The 12,234-nt window shown below is 46.6% G+C and overlaps 1 protein-coding gene and 1 pseudogene across 1 annotated transcript; one reads left to right on the top strand and one right to left on the bottom strand.

The window, feature by feature from the left end:
* Nucleotides 1-431: 431 nt before the first annotated feature.
* On the top strand, nt 432-1,797 carry LOC124683975 (annotated as a pseudogene).
* Nucleotides 1,798-9,220: 7,423 nt separating this feature from the next.
* LOC124683974 (galactan beta-1,4-galactosyltransferase GALS1-like) lies at nt 9,221-11,373 on the bottom strand. The gene is made up of 2 exons (XM_047218391.1): nt 10,211-11,373; nt 9,221-9,738 (listed from the first exon to the last, which is right to left on the bottom strand). The coding sequence occupies exons 1-2, from the start codon at nt 11,371-11,373 to the stop codon at nt 9,393-9,395; spliced, it is 1,509 nt and encodes a 502-aa protein (XP_047074347.1). The 3' UTR covers nt 9,221-9,392.
* Between the last annotated feature and the right edge of the window lie 861 nt (nt 11,374-12,234).

The raw sequence follows: 12,234 nt of genomic DNA, 5'->3' as shown, positions 1-12,234 counted from the left end.
TACGGTTAATGGATAATAAATACTTCCTCCGTTTTCAAAAAATATCGCAATTTTTCTAGATACGGATGAATCTATAGCTAAAACATGTCTACATACCTCCATATCTAGATGAAGTTGGGAAGTTTTTTTTTGATCGGAGGGAGTAGATGCAGCAATTATTGTGATTGAAAGATCTACGGTCTACACCCAACCGACCATTTTGAGAAGGAAACGATCACCTTTGGGCATAGGGTCCAATTAAAATCGACAATATCAAAATAGATTTGGTTATCCCACTGCCTTTTTTTTTTCTCTAGAGCACGCGGAAAACGTTCCTTATCTTTATCTCACTGCCTCACTCGCTCACAGCAAGCAAGCAAGCCAGCCAGGCCACACATAACGCCTATATAAAGAGAAAGGCCAACCAGGAAATCAGATCATCATCAATCAACTCCAAATCCGAGAAATCGTATCACGATGAGCGTAGTAGTGACCAAGTCCTCGCCGGTGGTAGTCGTCGGTGCATCTAAGCCGGTGACGGCGACGGGCGACATCATCGATCTCACCTCCTTCGATAAGTGTTTCGCTCCTTCTCCAACCACGCTTATCTTTTTCTTTGAGAAGCCAATCGACGACCCTGTCGAGACAATCAAGAAGGCCTTGTCGCAGGCACTCGTGCACTACCCCGCTATGGCCGGCCGCCTCGCCGGAGCTGACGAGAAGGAGCCGACCCACATCGTGTGCACCGGGGAGGGCGTGCCGTTTGTGGCTGCGGCGGCTAGCTGTGCCTTGGACGACGCGGGGCCGCTCCACCTCCTGGACCTCGCCATTCGCTACCCCGCCGAGTACTGCCGCCTCAGCGACCCATTGCTGCTGATGCAGGTGACCAGGTTCACCTGCGGCGGGTTCGTCGTAGGCCTGACAAATAACCACGCCATGGCGGACGCCGCAGGGTTGGCGCAGTTCATGCAGGCCGTTGGCGAGCTCGCCCGGGGAATGCCAAGGCCGTCCATCGTTCCTGTCAGGTCCGAAGCCGACAGCTCGCTCCCGCGCCTTCCACAGGCGTTGGTCGCCGAGGTAAGGTCGCATCTGCGCGTGGAGAAGGAGGAAATTCTACCGCTCCTCGACGTGGCCATCCCCATGAGCCTAGCTAGCCGCATCAAGGCAAAGTGCGGCGCCGGAAAGTGCACGGTGTATGACGCCGTCGCCGCGGTGCTCTGGCGGTGCCGCACCCGAGCGGTCATCTCTGACGAGGATAACGACCCTAACGCTCCCATGCTCCTCGTCATGCCGATGAACGCGCGCAAGCTCGTCGGTGCCAAGGAGGGCTACTACGGCAACTGCATAATCTTCCAGCTGGCCCTGGCAACCAGAGACACGGTGGCGACGGGCGACATCGAGGATCTTGTGAAGATCATCAGGCTTGCCAAGGAGAAGATGCCCGACATGGTCGGCGATGGTAGAGATGAGCAGCAGCAGGCGCAACGGGCGCCGGAGAGGTACAACGCTCTCTATATCGAGCGTGAGGAACCTCGGGTACGAAGTGATGGATTTCGGAGGCGGGGTGCCGTCGCGGATGATGTGGAAGACTGCGGAGAAGCCGGTGGGGTTGGTTTGCGTCGTGTGCTCGCCATGCAAGCCCAAGGACATGATCAACGTCATGTCTCTCTGTGTCAAGCCGGAGCACACAGAAGCCTTTCTACGTGAGTTGGCCGCCCTCAATGTAGAGGTGACCCATGATTTGCGACCGTCGTACAAGGCGCGACTTTAAACATGTTGCATTGTTGCTCCTATCCTTTTCTATACATCACTTGTCTAGTCCTGCCTTGTACTGTCCTTTAGCATTTCTCCATTGTACCTGTTGATGAATAATCATGCTGCACTTTTAGCTGTTGTAGCTTTAAATTCAGTTGTCTGAATAATAAGCCGAGTGTGTGTGCCTCTACTCACCCCGTGCAATTTGTTTTCCTTCCTAGTTTAGCGGTAGACTGAATTGCTTCGACCAAGTCTCGTGGGATAGACCAAACAACGTTGGATGGCATGACATGTAAGTTCAAGTGTAGCTGATCGTTTTCAGTTAGAGTTTTTCTATGATCTCTGTGGGCGGGCAAACAGAGCTTGGCTCTGGTGGTTAGGTCCTTTGTGGTGGAACCAGCCCACCCAGATTCAAATCCTAGACTTGACATGGGTGTTTGCATTTACCTGGATTTATTCCAGGATTTAACCGGCGCTATGCTTTCAGTGGTAGGTGACGTGCCCGTCAACAGCGAGGCGCCAGTGGTGACTTCGTCAACCTCAAGATATGCCGGCACAGTCCCTCGGAGGTGCTCATAGGGGTACGGTGTGCGTGCGTGCGTTCATAGGGGTGTTTGTACGTGCGTGTTTGTGAGCGTCTGCGTTGTACTGTGTTCTCAAAAAAAAAGTCAAAAGAAAATACAATGCAAAATCAAAGGGTAACAAACAGTGCAAACATAAATACTGTCAAACTATTCAATATAAACAGAAATGTACACGATTTTTTCATAACAACATCATCTTAAAATAGTAAAGAATATTAGATGACAAATTGTTCAATACTAAATTGATAGGTCCACAATTTTTTTATGACAACAACATCGTCTCAAAACACTAGAGAAATTACATAAAAATAGATAAACTCATAATACTAGAGAAATTACTGATTTTCTACTTCTGTAATTGGAAAAGGAATCAATGAGAATTTCAGAATTTAGATTTTAGAACCTATCATGAGAGGATTTGGGGGACTTGTGGCTGGCGTCTGCAGCCCAACCGCCCCAACGCCGCCGCCGGTCGCCGGATTGGGGATCCCTGCCGCCTGCCGACTGACCGCCTCCGGTGCTCCCGCCGCTGGCTCACCCGCGGCCCCAACCGACGGCGTTGCTGGGCGCCTGTCGGCCTGTGCCAGCCGGCTCGCCTCGCAACTAAGCCATGTGGAATCGAGTGTTGGTCTCCCTGGAGCGATCGTGGACACCGTGTCGCTCGCCGCCTGGCCTCCCTACGATCGAGCCTGCCCAAGCTGGACTGAGGCCTCACGGTCACAGGAGCGTACTGCTGCTGTTGGGCCGAGAATTGTAGGGATGAATACGAGTGTGACATTTTGTAGCTCGCACTACATGGAGCTCGTTTTCCTCAAAAAAAAAAAAAAAAAACTACATGGAGCTCGTTTTAAAAAAAAAATCGAAAAGGACATTTTATAATTTCAAAAGTAAAGGAACAAAAATTCTATAGGTAAACAATGACGTACTCTACGACTATGAAAAAATTAATACAAAAGACTCAGTATTTTAGGCTGTGCAAAATTCATAAATCCATGGATCTGAAAACATGGACGGTACAAATTTTGAAACCTCCAACATTTGTCAGAATTTATTGTTTTTGTGTAGCCTCTAGTATAATGTATTTTATCCTGAAATTTTGCACAGTGGTAGAGTACATCATTGGTTACATAAAAAAATCAGTTTTTTTTTAACTTTAAACGTTGAATTTAAATTTAGTAAAAAAACAGGAGATGTGTAGCTTGGGCTACACTTTGAGTTTTCCTGACCATAGTGGACAAATGGAGGCCGGGCCAGATGCAGCTCTTTATTTTCAAAACTTTGAAAATTATATTTTTAATTTTGGAAAAATCTGTAAAAAAATTCTGTTTGTAGCCAACGATGGTCTACAGACATGTAAAATCTCAATGTGAAATTTTTAGTAGCATAGGCTACACAAAAATGAAAAATGTGTGGATATGAGAATAGTGAATAGTGCACATTTCAATTCATAAAACCTATTAGATTTTGTCATTTTTGTGTAGTCTACAATATAAAGAATTTTATATTGAAATTTTGTACGTTTGTATATTTCATCATTGTCCACATGTAGGGTTTTTTTTTCAGATTTTTTTGAAACTTAAAAGTATGGTTTTCGATTTTTTGAAATAAAGAGCTACATGTAGCTCATTCTCCTTTTATAGTTTTCGTAGGATACACTTTTTTGTCAAAATAATGGGTATTTAGCTGAATACTCATGAATACGTGTATACCTGCCCTCGTCTGTGTTGAAATTAAGGTTTAAAATAGCATGCTACAGAGCGCTGCTATAGCATATTTGAGACCTTATGCTATATTTTCAAATATACAGTACTTGCCATGACTAATTGCGTGCGCTAAACCATGCTATTTATGTTAGGGTATAGCGATGCTATTTTTTCCACGGAAAAGTACCAGCAGGCATCACTCGTCGGCTGATCGGCACATGAGTGAAAGTCAAGTTGGCCGATCGGCCCATGAATGGAAGGTATACACGTTGAAGCATCGATAACATGGAGCAAAGGGAGCTCCTCTATGGTGACCTGGTCGGCGAGGGGTGGTGCTATGTGCCGACCTGGTCGGCGCCGACCACATCCCGCATACCTCCCGGTCGTCTGTGGGCTTTGCCCATTATCGTTGATTTCCGTTGGTTCGGTTCGGCTGTTAACTGGGTTGTGGCCCATCAAGTAACCTCGTTTTCTTCTTCGTTTTCTTATTTTTTCCTTTTTCTGTTTGTAGTTTTGTTTTTAAAATAACATCTTATAGGCTTTTTTATATTTCAAAATTTGTTCAAAATTTTCTATCTACAGATTTTAAAAATGTTTGATTTTAAACTTTTCAAAATTTGAAAATCGTCAGAAATTTTAAAATTGTTCAAAATTAAAAAATTGTTCAAATTTTGAAATTTGTTCCAATTTCAAAATACGTTTGAAATTTAGATTTGTCAAATTTAAATTCTTCCAATATTTGGAGATAAGTTCAAGATTAAAATTTTGTTCCAAATTTCGAAATTTGTTCAAATTTAAAAATTATTTAAAATTTAAAATTTGTTCAAATTTCAAAATTCGTTTAAACTTTGTCAAACTTGAATATTTTCAAATTAGAAAATTTTCGAAAATTATTTTTAAACAGAAAATAAAACGAGAGAACAAAAAAAGAAACACTGAAAAAATAGAAAAGAGAAAAAGGAAACAGAAAATGAAAAACGGAAAAGAAGAGGAAAAGGAGAAAAAACAGGGAAAATCGCCTAAACGGGCCGGCTAACACCATGCGCGGGAGCGTGCGGCGCAGTGCAGGTGCCGACCTGCTCGATATATAGGAAACGTCAGCTGACCGACCCACCGACACCGCACACCTGCGCCTTCTGCATCGGTTAGTTGGGCCGCGGCACAACAAGAGCAGGTATATTCTCTGTATCTATTTTTCATTTTTTTCGTTTTTTCTTTTGTTTCGGTTTATTGTTTTCAATTTTTTTTAAAAACATAATTTGAATTTCTTTTCGAAAACTGTTTTTTCATAATCCGATTTTAATTTTTTTGAACATTTTCGAATTTGACATATTTTAAATTTGAACATTTTATAAAATTTAGAAAAAAATAAAAAACTTTATTTTTTATATATGAACATTTTTGGAATTTTGAAACCTTTTCAAATATGAATTTTTTAATTTGAACAATTTTAAAATTTAAATATTTTCTAAATTAGACCATTTTTTAATTTTAAACGTATTTTAAATTTAAACAATTTTTAAACTTGAATGATTTTAAAATTTGAACAATTTCAAAATTAAAACAATTTTCAAATGACAATATAGAAAAAAGAAACAAAAAAAAACAAAAAAACAAAAAAATGAAAAAAAATGAAAATGGGCCAGGCCTAATCCCAACCAGAGGTGTACGGTGCTTGGTAAGCACCAACCTGGTCGGTGTATAGAATTGGCCAGAAGCAAGCTCTCTGCATAAAAAAGGAAGTTTCTCACCCTAGGAGGAAGAAGAACTTCCTTCCTGTTTTATCGTAGATGGTGAGCTGCAACATGTGGCTTCTTCTTCTAAACCGGAAGATGGCGCCATTCATTCTTGTTTATCTGAATAAGTACTTTTTCTTATGTCGTTGCCCTGTTGGTTCTGGATGTTATGTTAGACTGTTGCCCTCTTGGTTCTGGATGTTATGTTAGACTGTCTTAGAAATGTTGTCTTTCAGTTTGTTGCTGTTATGTTAGACTACTTTAAACGATGTGGTTATGCATGTACTCTTCTGGACAAAACTTTAGCTGCTGAAATGTTTAATATCTATTTTTTTGTGCAAAATGATATTTTAAATATAGCGCGCTAAAGCATGCTATAACTTGTAAAGCGTTTGGAGCACAGTTTCGCCAAGAAATATCTCGGCATTTTAAACCTTGTTTAAAATAATGGGCAGAATGCTTGGCCCATGTATTATTTCAGATTTTTGTATATATGTCAAAACACACATATGTGAAAACCTAGATCCGTTTGAGCTCAAGTTGATGGTAGAGTGGCAGAAGGAGTGAGAGTAAAATTTAATCCCACATGAAAAGTTGGGAGGAAGTTTTAGTGTTCGACCACCTTATAAGGTGAGTTGTTCCACCACTAATAAGTGAGTGAGAAGAGGGGTGGTACACGCTCGCTCGCTCATCTCGTCTCGACTCGACTCGACACGACGCGCCGCTCTCGTGTTCAGTGGATTGAGCCTCGAGTCGAGACTTTCTTTCTTTTTGTTGTTTAGAAAAACTGATAGAGTCCTAGACGAAATCGTCACAGTTAGTCGGTTCATGTTGCTCCCGGATCGTGTGCTATCTACAACCGACTGAGAACATGTGACGTGGGTGTGGCCCACGTTGCCTAGGGTATCGAGAAGATCTTTGCCTTGGCACGAGAGGAACCCTAGGACCGTCACCTTATTCGAGGTTGCAGACGTGACTTGATGATGGGATCCAGCCTACTGCCATCTGGCCGACCGCCGACACCACCATGGTGCCCAACAACCGGCACCGCAGGCACGACCGCACTTGCCCATCACCGAAGCCGAGGATCCAGACCTGCACTTGACAAAGGACCAAGCGGGTTTGGACCTCCCAGCGCCGCAGCTCGGCGCCTCCACCATGGGGAGACTGTACCACTTCTCAGTCGTCGTCGAGACGTGCAGTCCGCCGGCCCCTGCGGCACCACGCCGCCGACAAATGCCGGAAATCCGCGTTGCCGCCTCCAGCGAAAATGGTCGCCGCCTCCTGGCTTCGCCTTGCAGGTCCTCCAGCAACGGCAAGCGTAGAGGGAGAGAGGTGGGAGGGGGATCGAGGGCCGGCGGCGGTGGGCATCCCCCATGTCGCCTGGGTTAGGTGGCGCGGTGTTAGGGTTAGGTTCTCTCTTTTACGCCTCTCTGCCTCCATATAAATAGAGAAGAAACAGAAAAGGTCACAAGTTGTGCGCAATACAAAAACACGAGTCCATCTCTGTCACATTCACTGTTGTTCCTGTGCTCGGACTTGCGCAAATCACCGATCTTGCAACAACAAGTGGTATCATAATCTGCGGTCTTCGATCCGCCTCACCGCTGATGCACAGTGTTCGAAGCGAGTTGCCGGTGTCGTAGCCACTGATGCACCTGCCCTCGATGAAGGCAGCGAATGGTGCATCGTCGAGCGGGTGATCCAAGGTTGAGGTGGATGCATCCGCCAATGTTGACCAAGAACAGTTATTCAGATTGGTCGCTGCTCTTGATGGTGCAGATGGAGGCGGAAGGCCTTTGGGACGTCGTCCACGATGGCATCGGCACTAGCCGTGATTACGGTCGCGGGGGTGCCGCCACCTGCCAGAGCTGATGTGTTATCTAGCGGTCAAGGAGACCGCGCAGAAGGCGTGGGAAACTCTGACGGTCATGGATACTACATGTATGTTTCATGTTTTCTTGAGGGTTAGAAACTGAAGATATGCCCATTTCCATCAATACACAGGTTGAAAATTTACGGAAAGTGTCTTATGCACATGAGTACCAGTGCTCTTGAATTTTGAAAACCATATTTTTTGGGTTCCAAAAATATTGAAATTAAATAAGTACATACATATAAACATTTCAAAGGTGTGGTAGGATTTTTGAAGAAAAATATATTGTATTTTGAGCTATACAATAAAGATAAACTTCTGACAAATATATGGCCCTATAAACTTTGGGTTTTTTCTCTAGCTCAAATTATAACGTAATTTCCACCGAAACTTTGCACCAGTATTCAGAACATGTGTATGTATTCATGAAATAAATTTAATAATTTTTTGAAACATAAAAATACAATTTTCAAATATTTTAACCGAGAGCACTGGTGCTCAGGCGCACAAAATTCATGCCCGAAAATTTAACTCTACCAAAGCATTACTGCTTCCCGGATTCGGGTTCTGCACCAGTATCAGCTGTACCAGCTAATGCAGCGATCCTCGGATTAAAAGCGTGCATTTCGTTCTCAGTTAGTACTCAATATTTCATGGATGGACTGCAGTTGGTACAGCAGCTTCATGTACTGATGAAGAAGTCTCTGAACTCTTTTATACTTGAAAGAACGATAAGTCTCTAAATTTTATTCCAGATGGAGATAGAGTTCTAAATGACATTAGAACTGAAAGAACAAAGGCAGAGATACAACAGACAAATCTATGAACTGAGAAAACAGAGATAGATGTTGAAAAGATACAGCAGAAAATTCAATGTGCAAACAGAAGTAATCTGGAACATTCAAATCAAATGCTATGATCATTCAGCAAACTAACATTGTTCCAGTATTACTAATGTTATTCTTTATTTACATCACAACAGATCGGTAATGTGAATTTGTCCCACAAACATTAATAGCAGAACAACAAACCAAATGTCATGACAAAGAATGCAGCAGCTGGAGACAGTAGCACACTCCCATGCTACTGCTATAGGCCAAGCAACCTCCCCCAATCATGCAATTATACAACCATGCCCATCTCCCGGTCCCCTTCTTTTCTTTGCCTTTCTGGATAACAAATTTTATTGCACTGCTTGGTGAATTTAAGAGATCAGGGCAAGAAATCTCTCGAGTCATCCTTCAGCGTACAATACATATCATTTCAGCATGTGGCAAATAACAGCCAGTTTATTCAGCTGGAGAGTTTCATGAATTAACTAATTGATCCAACAGAAAATAGACCTAAGAACAGTGTCATTTATACTTTGTTGCGGGCACAGTGAACAGAGAAATTTGCAAGTTTATCTGTTCTAGAAATGCATCACAGTTCATAAACGAGGCTATTATCTACTCGGAGCGTGAATGGAATACAATCAATGTGTCCGAACCGTAAAACAATGAAATTTACACGGATGAGATCTCTCTATACAAAATTCTCACCTTTGCAGACTGAAACTATAATTGCGGGGGCGCACAATCTGCCATTTCGTTGAGGTTGCAGCTTCGCTTTCTTCACATATCTGCCAATTCAGATGCTCCGGATCATTGGTTATTCGTTAGACTGACAACATCAGGCATACCCTTGCCAAGCTTCATGGAGATGGCCAACAGGAACACTGTAGGTACACCGATTTTGTTCTCTGATGGTCATGCCAGATTCACACACGAACATTACCGATGGCTTTCTTCTCGAATTCGCGCACAGCGTTCGCCAGCCGCTTCATACTGTCATCGTAGTACCATGGCGTCTTCTCGGACCATGTCAAGCCACCTTTGGGAGGTACTGGCACAAACTCACGGCATACCTCACCGAGAACATTGATGGTGTTGTGGTAGTGGTAGTACCGGATGAGGTGCTCCGTCTTGTGGGTGGTGTTGCCGATAATGTTCTCAGACATATGCACACCTGTTGCGTATGCGTTCTTGGCCTGGATCGCGTACTTCCTGTCGCGCCTCACCCCAGTGATTGAATTCCGGAAAACCAATTTCTCAAAACCCCATTGACTGCAAAAAGTGTTCAGTGAGCAGAGTTGATCTTTCAGATATACCATTGATAAATGTAACAGAAGTAATACAGCTAGCTCAAGAAGAACATATGAAGATTCAGTCAATGCATTACCAAAATTAACTTAGATGACTAAATTGGAGACTCAAAATTTCCAACTGCCACGTAAAAATTCTTAGTACAAGTGAAAACACAATCAGGACACAAAAATGAAGCTGCATTGCAAAATTACGGCTCAAATTCTTTTCGGGGATTGTAAGAATACATCAACTTGGGTAAATGCAGTAAGGTTGGTTGAGATTCCGGATTCCTAATTAGGTAACTTCAGTTCAAATGGTCACTAACATGCAAATTTCAACACGATACAGAGATGATGCTCGTGAAATAAGCAATCGCTGAACTAAATCTGTGCGAGAAATAAGCAATCTCTGAACCAAACCATCATGTTTTGGGCAAGAAACAGTCACCTACTTGGAGTAGTCGTTATTGGGATCGCGCGTGCACAACCTGCTCGACATGGGGTTCTGCTCGATGGTGAACTGCGTGTACGGCTCGAGCTCAGCGAGCACGCCCTCGAGCGTCCGCCCGTCCGGCAGGAAGATGTACTCGTCGACGTCGAAGAAGAAGGTCCACTTAGCAGCATACCGGTGCCTGTGCAGGCAGTCGTTGACGACGAGGAACTGGTTGTGGTACCATCCGTCGTACTCCGCCTGGGCGCGCACGTCCTGGAGCGTGGCGCGGCCGGCGCGCACCCAGGGCTCCAACACCGCCCGCACGGCGGGGCCGACGCCGCCGGCGTCGTGGAACACGAAGTGGGAGCGGGGCCCGAAGAAGCGCGCGTGGTAGGCCATCCACTCCCGCACCCGCGCCGCGCTGATGCCGCCGTACAGCGAGGAGCCGCAGTAGAGGTAGTCGTACCTGTGCGGGGGCCGGAACGCGGCCTCGTCGTAGGCGCCCGGGGCCTCCTCCAGCGCCTCGATCCGCTCGTACCGCGCGGCGGAGGGCCCGTAGTAGGCGTTGAGGACGAGCCTGCCCCCCGCGTTGTCGGCGTTGGGAGGGGTGGTGAAGGTGCAGTTGACGACCACCACGGTGTAGACGCGGCCGTAGCCCCAGTCCGGGAGCATGTGGTAGGTGTTGGCGGCGTGGGTGGGGGAGGTGGAGGTGGAGGCGTTGGCGGGCAGCCACTCGCAGCGGAACCAGGGCTTGCCGTAGACGTGCGTGGGCTTGGAGGCGAGCCCGACGACGGCGAAGGTGTAGGGCCCGCCGCGGTACGCGCCCATCTGCACGAACAGCGCCGCCGCGCTGCCGACCGCGCGGAACTCGCGCCTGTTGGGGTCGGGTGCGGCGGGCTTCGGCGGCGAGGAGGCGTTGGAGCTGGAGGTGGTGGTGGAGGGCTTGGCGTGGAGGGAGACGAGGCGTGAGGGCAAGGAGGCGGATTTGACGGCGGGCAGGTCGGGGCAGGCGGAGAATGGGGAGGCGAGGAGGGAGTGGTAGGGGCGGAGCTGCCAGGCGGCGGTGAGGAGCGTGAGCACGGTGAGCGCGGCGAGGAAGGGCTTGAGGTCGAAGCAGAGGAGCGCGGGGGGCGCCGGAGCAGCCGCAATGGCGCCGCCGCCGGCCGCCGCTTCGGTCCGCATTGTCCGCCGCGGATGGGGAGCAGTGAGCGAGCAGAGCACCGAGTGGGAGTGTCGGGGACTGGGAACAGTGTGAAGGATTAGGCGAGGCTCGGGTACGTACGGCCTTTCCATTGGCGGATTGATTAATTAGCTCCGCTTTTACCAGTAGTAGTACCGGAAAGTGCTTGGGACGGAAGCGGATTTGATGGCCGCCATCGTATCCTGCCAATCCGGTACACGCTCGGGTCTCGCCGCGCACGCTGTTCCTTGTGGGTCTGACGTAGCTCGACTCATTTCGGATTGTTCACCTGAGAACGTCGATACACTCCGTAAGCGTTGGTCAGGTTTTAGTCACAGCATCTCCAGTCACATCCCCAAACGCGCCGGATCGAGCGTTTGGGGATGTGTCGTGTTTGGGGACGTCGCTCCTCAGACGCGTCCTACAAACGCCACCTCCCTAAACATTAAAAATAATTTAAATAGATAGAAGAAAACTCTTTACTAATATTCAAATTGGTTCAACATAAACAAATTACATATAAAACTTCAAAAAAACATAATTAAATTACATATAAATTATTTTAAACTACTTCTTCTTCTTCGATGACGGCCCCGCCTCGTCGTCGTCATCACGGTGACGCTTCCTGCTCGTCACCTCTTCCGAAGAGGCGGTGTCGGAGGAACTAGTATCCTCCTCGTCGTCGCCGGTGCTCGCCGGCTGCACCTTAGCCTTGACCTTCGCTTTCGCGTCCGCCTGCGCCTTCGCACGGGCCGCCGCCGCCTCCTCTGACCCTTCCTCCTCCACGTCATCCTCCACGCCCAGCCATTCCTCCGCGTTGTCAACTGGCGGCGGGGAATCGTTGCCGCTGCTGGGCGTCCGGG

The sequence above is a fragment of the Lolium rigidum genome, chromosome 1 (genome assembly GCF_022539505.1).
Source record: "Lolium rigidum isolate FL_2022 chromosome 1, APGP_CSIRO_Lrig_0.1, whole genome shotgun sequence".
Lineage (NCBI taxonomy): Eukaryota > Viridiplantae > Streptophyta > Magnoliopsida > Poales > Poaceae > Lolium > Lolium rigidum.
The sequence above is the reverse complement of the archived record's forward strand: the minus strand, read 5'-3'. Positions and strand labels throughout refer to the sequence as shown.